This window comes from Myotis brandtii, unplaced genomic scaffold (assembly GCF_000412655.1).
Source record: "Myotis brandtii unplaced genomic scaffold, ASM41265v1 scaffold889, whole genome shotgun sequence".
Lineage (NCBI taxonomy): Eukaryota > Metazoa > Chordata > Mammalia > Chiroptera > Vespertilionidae > Myotis > Myotis brandtii.
Genome location: NW_005371640.1, coordinates 156,137 through 163,412, shown reverse-complemented (window position 1 = coordinate 163,412; position 7,276 = coordinate 156,137). Strand labels below are relative to the sequence as shown.

At 46.5% G+C, this 7,276-nt stretch overlaps 1 protein-coding gene across 1 annotated transcript in view; it reads left to right on the top strand.

The window, feature by feature from the left end:
* GAB3 (GRB2-associated binding protein 3) overlaps nucleotides 1–7,276 on the top strand; it is a 34,493-nt gene that overhangs the window by 5,083 nt on the left and 22,134 nt on the right. The window contains exons 2-4 of the mRNA XM_014532370.1: nucleotides 1,123–1,426; nucleotides 4,892–5,108; nucleotides 6,021–6,499. Of these exons, the coding sequence (XP_014387856.1) occupies nucleotides 1,123–1,426; nucleotides 4,892–5,108; nucleotides 6,021–6,499 (1,000 nt within the window). The remainder of the gene's footprint in view (nucleotides 1–1,122; nucleotides 1,427–4,891; nucleotides 5,109–6,020; nucleotides 6,500–7,276) is intronic.

The window sequence follows — 7,276 nt, the reverse complement described above, 5'->3', positions numbered from 1 at the left end:
CAGAGGCATAGAAATTGCTCTTCCCCTCTCTCGTCAATCCATGTCTATGGTCTTTAAGATAACTTGTTATGTAAAATTATTTATTTATCTAAGATGCACCTACACTGAATTTATCTGAAAAATAAAAAAGTCGATATTAAGAAAAAAAATTGTAAATGGAAGATTATAAGAGAGGGTTTCGCGTGCCAGCAAAAGTTACTGGCGGGCCATGTTTGGCACGCGTGCCAGGGGTTGCCCACCCCCGAGATAGAGGATGATAAGAAAGTTTCCTTTTTGTTCTTCATTAATAAGGTGTTTTGTGTGTTTTGGGGCATGAGCATAAATACATTTATATCACATGCCTTTGCTGCATTGATTGTATAATTCTGGTCCTTCAACCTGTGGGTGTGAATCCTATTACTACACTCCCCCAAATGACCCATCCTATCATTATTGAATAAAGCAGACTTGAGACCTAGCCGGTTTGGCTCAGTGGATAGAGCATGGGCCCGAAGACTGAAAGGTCATGGGTTTGATTCCGGTCAAGGGCTTGTACCTCCATTGAAAGATCAATCCCTCGATCCCCTCAGGGCCCATGCAGGAGGCAACTAATCAATGTGTCTCTCTCACATCAATGTTTCTTTAAAAAAATTTTTTTTATTGATTTCAGAGAGGAAAGGAGAGAGGGAGAGAGATAGAAACATCAATGATGAGAGAGAATCATTGATGGCTGCCTCCTGCACACCCCCTACTAGGGATCGAGCCCGCAACCCGGGCATGTGCCCTTAACTGGAATTGAACCCGGGACCCTTCAGCCCGAAGGCCGCTTTATCCACTGAGCCAAACCGGCTAGGGCCCACATCGATGTTTCTCTCTGTGTGTCTCTCTCCCTCCCTTTCACTCTCTCTAAAAAGCAGTGGGAAAATATCTACAGGTGATGATTAACAAAAACAAGAGAAGAAAGCAGACTTGAGGATGGCGCACTAGTTACTCCTTGAATCCAAACAGGGTGGACTTCGCGTTGCATTGTTCGAATGGCTGATTGACTTCCTTTTGCTGTCCTTGTCATGAAATAGGTTCTTGGCAGAGGGAGAAGCAAGAGCAACTGGTCCAGTAACTCCTTGTTGACTTACCTCTCTGCAGGCCTGGCGCAAGCGCTGGTTTGTCCTCCGGCGGGGCCGCATGTGTGGCAACCCGGACGTGTTGGAGTACTACAGGAACAAACACTCGAGCAAGCCCATTCGTGTGATAGACCTCAGCGAGTGTGCAGTGTGGAAGCATGCGGGCCCTGGCTTCGTGCGGAAGGAGTTCCAGAACAACTTCGTGTTCATCGTGAAGACTACTTCGCGTACGTTCTATCTGGTGGCCAAGACCGAGGAAGAAATGCAGGTGTGGGTACACAGCATCAGCCAAGTCTGCAACCTCGGCCACCTGGAGGATGGTGCAGGTGAGAGCAGAGTCCGGGTTCCTGTTGCTGAAGGGGTGGCCGGCTAATTTATATCAGAACTGTTGCCACCCACCAAGTACAGTGCCAGAAATGTCTCCCTTCCACCTGATTTTTTAAAATATATTTTTATTGATTTCAGAGAAGAAGGGAGAGGGAGAGCTAGAAACAACGATGAGAGAGAATCATGGATCGGCTGCCTCCTGCACGCCCCACATTGGGGATCAAGCCCGCAACCCGGACATGTGCCCTGACCGGGAATTGAACTGTGACCTCCTGGTTCATGGGTCTACGCCCAACCACTGAGCCACGCCAGCCGGGCTCACCTGATTTTAACTTCAGGTCCAAATGTACCACACACTGAGCATTATGGACAACTTCAATGGCTTCGAAGCCGCTCTGCGCCTTTGCTCCCGTAAGCCACAGAGAATGCATTCAGTGAAAGTAAAACGAGGGTGAGGACGTCCTGTAGGGCGCTGACTTTCCCCGTGCTGCAGCTGCTGCTGATTCTTTAGAAATATAAGAATCACCATCTTTCAAAAACTTGTGGAATTCCAGCTTTTCTGTTGCCTATTGTACTGCTTAGGACTAGATGGTAGAAAGGCAGAACTTGGCTACTTATCATAGGCGGGGAAGACTTCTCATATCTCCAGTTGGCTCAAGGTCTGTGCAAGGGAAATTTGTCCCACATTAATTCTGGGCCATTTCTGGACAGTGGGAGCAAATGACCCAGAAGGCTCTCTTTATTCTCTAATGCTCTCTTAGACACACACACACACACACACACACACACTCACTGCCCTTTCTATGTAATATATGCTCTCTTACACACACACACACACACACTCTGCCCTTTCTATGTAATATATCAAGTGGAATGCACCTAGGATTATAATTCACTCCCCTTTATGGGTTTTGTGTCGAGCAGCATGCCCTGACCCTCAAACCATCTGATTTCTTTAAAAAAATATTTTTATTGATTTCAGAGAGGAAGGGAGAAGGAGAGAGAGATAGAAACATCAATGATGAGAGAGAATGATCGATCGGCTGCCTCCTGCACGCCCCACACTGGGGATTGATCCCACAATCCGGGCATGTGCCCTAACTGGGAATCAAACTGTGACCTCCTAGTTTACAGGTTGACGCTCAACCACTGAGCCACACTGGCCGGGCCCATCTGATTTCTTGTACCCTTAGTCTGGTAGACAACAACCTTACTCCTAAAACTTGCTCAACAGTTGCTTCAACATTTCCACTGTCACCTTGTGCTTAGCATCGGCTGCTGAAGTACCTATATTCAACGCTAGGTGGCGGTGGAGAGTCAGCGCTGTATCTCTGCAACATGCATGTGAAAGTGTTTCTTCAGGACCAAGTTTCCCCCCACTCTTTTTTTTTGTTTGTTTTTTGGTTTTTTTTACATATTTTTATTGGTTTCAGAGAGGAAGGGAGAGAGAGAGAGAGAGAGAAACATCCACGATGAGATAGAATCATTGATCGGCTGCCTCCTCCACGCCCCACACTGCGGTTTAAGCCCGCAACCTGGGCATCATGTGCCCTTGACCGGAATGGAACCCAGGAAGGACCCTTCAGTCCACAGGTTGACACTCTAGCCACTGAGCCAAACCAGCTAGGGCCCTTTTTTTTTCATTAACCAGGGAAGCTTATTAAGTGAGGCTATTCAGGAACATTGTTGAGCTTTGACAGCACTCAGATAAAAGAAAATGAAGTGACGGCGTCACTTTATTAGCAAGTGGCAGTGAATGCGCCCTGGCTGGACTCTCACATGGCGAGCAAGCAGACTCCCTCCAGCCCAAACGACTAGTAGATATATATTTGTGTGTCAGGTTATGTGTTTCCTCTCTTTCCTCATCCAGGAGTTATCCTAAAACAGAGATACACAACATGTGTCCTAATATTCAAAGAGGAACAGGAATGAGGAAGGCCCCAGGCAGGAAATGGAAAGCTCTGGCACGAAGTTGGAGGAAGCCAGAAACCCCCTCTGACCTCTTTTATTCCCTGTATCTCCCCTGCGTTTTTAGAAGGATGTAAGGGCAGAGTCCTCTTCATGGGAGAACCACACCCAGAGGGCTCTCTGTGGCTTTTCACACATAGTGTTTGCTTCTGTCTCCGGCAGCATAGGCAGTCAGCACATTGTGCAGACTCTGGCCAGGAGCTCTGTTAAATGCTTTTGCACATTAGCTCGTCTGATCCTAGACCCCTTCTGCGTCTCCACTGTACAGAGAAGGAGACTCGGAGCAGGAAGCTAACTTGCCCACGTTCACAACAGCTAGACAGTAGAGCCTGGACTTGAACCCGGGCAGTTCTGAGTCACTCTGCGTCCGGAGTTCTGAACTCCTGCCAACTTGGTTCAAAGGGGGAAATAAAAGCAGGCTTTTCGTTGGGAGTTTCTGAATGTTATGCTCCTTGAGAAATGTGGGCTTCACTAACCATCACAACACCCCATTTTTTCCTTCCTTTTCCTTCTACGTCATTAACACTCTATCATCAACAGTGTTCTTTATTTATGTGTCACTTGTCTGTCTCCTGGTGTGGACAGTAAGGGCAGAGTCTTTGTCTCAGCTGTACTGGCAGAGTTAAAACAGATCTGGGCCCATATTAGGTGCAAAGTAGGTGTTCTATATACAGGGGTGGGCAAAACTAGTTTAAAGTTGTTTGCATGGAAAATACAAAAGAATAAATAATAATACAAGAATAAACTTGCCCAGCCGGCGTGGCTCAGTGGTTGAGCGTCAACCTATGAACCAGGAGGTCATGGTTTGATTCTCGGTCAGGGCACATACCCAGGTTGTGGGCTCAATCCCCAGTGTGGAGCGTGAAGGAGGCAGCTGACCAATGATTCTCTCTCATCATTGATGTTTCTCTCTCAGTCTTCCTCTCCCTTCCTGTCTGAAATCAGTAACAAATATATTTTTAAAAAGAATAAACTAAGTTTTGCGTGTTCACAACTGTAAATCTACTTTTGCCTATTCCTGTAGACAGAGACGTTTATCTATATATGTGTACATATATATACACATAGAAATGCATATGTAAGTACATACATAGTACATACATATGTATCTGACATGCATAAATATATATGTATATATATGTGTGTGTGTATATATATGTATATTTTTTGAGTGAATAAACAGTGATGCAGGCCTGAGGCTGAAGGCCATAAAGAAGCTGTGTGTAGACTATTTAACTGCAGATTTTTATACCATGAATGCTTGGGGTGGGTTTTTTTTTTTTTTACTCTTAATTGATTCAACACTTCACTCTTGGAACACTGGCCCTCTTTCCCAGACATTGTTTATAGCTTGGGGAAATGGTCTCCTCCATCAGTACAAACACCAGCTGTGATTTGCATCTTCTATTTGGCTTCTTTAGATGCTGTTTGAGAAATTGCGAGTGAGTGTTATAGCCATTCCTAACCGCTAACCTGGGAAATGATTCCTCCAGCAGATTCCGTGGAGAGCCTCGCTCACACGCCCTCCTCCCTCCAGCCATCCCCTGCCAGCTTCCTTCACACCGCCCATGCTGTCAGCTCCCCCTTGCCAAGAGATGACCCAAACTCTAATACCATAGCCACTGAGGAAACCAGAAGTGAGTCAGAGTTGCTCTTCCTTCCTGATTATCTGATTCTGTCCAACTGTGAGAGTGGAAGACTGCACCACGCCAGGTATGCTCATGCGCCGGACTCTGTGAGCCAGGCCTCTCCCACGCACTCTCCTCTGTTTGCAGAGCCCACGCTACCTCCTCTTGCAGGGCCTGTCACTGAGATGTGCTCAGTGCGCCTGCCCCAGTCAGCCCGTTTAGCTGTAGCATCTCCTAGAGCAGGGGTTCTCAACCTGTGGGTCGCCAACCTGTGGGTCGAGACCCCTTTGGGGGTCGAACGACCCTTTCACAGGGGTCGCCTAAGACCATCGGAAAACACATATATAATTACACATTGTTTTTGTGATTAATCACTATGCTTTAATCATGTTCAATGTGTAACAATGAAAATACATCCTGCATATCAGATATTTACATTACGATTCATAACAGTAGCAACATGACAGTGATGAAGTAGCAACGAAAATAATTTTATGGTTGGGGGTCACCACAACATGAGGAGCTGTATTAAAGGGTCGCGGCATTAGGAAGGTTGAGAACCACTGGCCTAGAGGATGTAGCTGCCCTTGCTTCTCTTCCTGCTACTGACAAGGTGGGGCCAGATCACTGTCAACCGCTATAAAGGGTGAAGCATGCGTTATACTCAACAAAATGAGTCATGGATTTCAGCGTTGTGGCTTTCACTTCTAACCTTGCATTTTCATATGAAAAAAACCACACAAAACAACCAACTATTTTTTTTCTGCATCCAGGGGTTGGTGTGGCTGAGGGTTGTAGAGGGAATGCAGCTACAGAAGTCAAATAAAAGTTGATCGTTGAGGATCGGGAGTGAGGCCCCCTGGGTTTTGTGGTGGGTGGATGGCTTTCTCCTTCAGACTTCTGCCAACTCTGTATCAGCAGTGTCGCTGTGGGACCAACTACAGTGGCCAGGCACCTGCTCCATTGCAGTCAAATGTCCATGCTTTTCTTCCCTCAGTTTACCCACCAGATGTGACAGCTGGTCAAACTCAGAGCGTTCCTTGGAACAGACTTCATTCGATGATGTTTTTGTTGACGGCCTGCAGGCGCTGCCCTACGTTAACTTGGTCCACCCCTCAGCCCAGAGGAATGGGTCTCAGGAGGCACCTCCCACAAGGCCTCAGGCGGCCCTGACCTGGAGCAGAGATATCAATGGGCCCGCCAGGGACCACTTTTCCTCACCATTGCTGGAAACCTCCTTAAACCCCACCCTTCAGGTAGATAAGAACCAACGCTCCTTACCCTTCGGGGTAAAAGAACTAGACATTGTGTCCAACACGCCACCTCCCCGCCCCCCTAAGCCAATTCATCTCTCTGAACGGCGCCAAGAGGAGCAGCTACTGTGGAGTGGGCACAGCAGCATCAGAAAGCCAGAATTCACTGCGGCCCCAAGAAGGATCTCCCTTTCGGGCTTAGATAACGTGAGAACCTGGAAAGGTAAGTGTTGGATGCAAATATTGAGGTACAGAGAGAAGCCTGGCTCCTCTTTTTTTAAAAAATATTTCTATTGATTTCAGAGAGGAAGGGAGAGGGAGACAGAGAGAAACATCAATGATGAGAGAGAATCATTGATCGGCTGCCTCCTGCACGCCCCACACTGGGGATACAACCTGCAACCCGGGCATGTGCCCTGACCGGGAATCGAACCGTGACCTCCTGGTGCGTGGAACTACGCTCAACCACTGAGCCACACCGTGCGGGCAGGGTTTTCTTTATATTGGTATTATTTGGTGACATCAGTAGGGATCTGGTCATGGAAAGGGAGTTAGGGGACTGTGGTCACATATTCTTTATCAACAACATCCATAATAATTTCTAGGATTTAAGTACTTTATGTGTTCTAGGTACTGTACTAAGTTCTTCATGTGCACTAACGCATCTAATGTTTCCAGCAGTCCTATGCAATAGATTCTATTATTGGTCTTATTTTACAGATTACAAAATTGAGACACAGAGAGGTTAAGTAACTTATCCAGTGTCACACAGCTAATAAATGGTGGGAGTAGAGATTTTAAACTATACAGTATGACTGCAGAACAGCTTTTACCACCGGTACTTCTGCAGCCTCGAAGACATAGAAGCATACATACCTACATACATGTGCATATATAATACATATTCTTTTTTTATTTTATTTTATTGATTTTTTACAGAGAGGAAGGGAGAGAGACAGAGAGTCAGAAACATCGATGAGAGAGAAACATCGATCAGCCG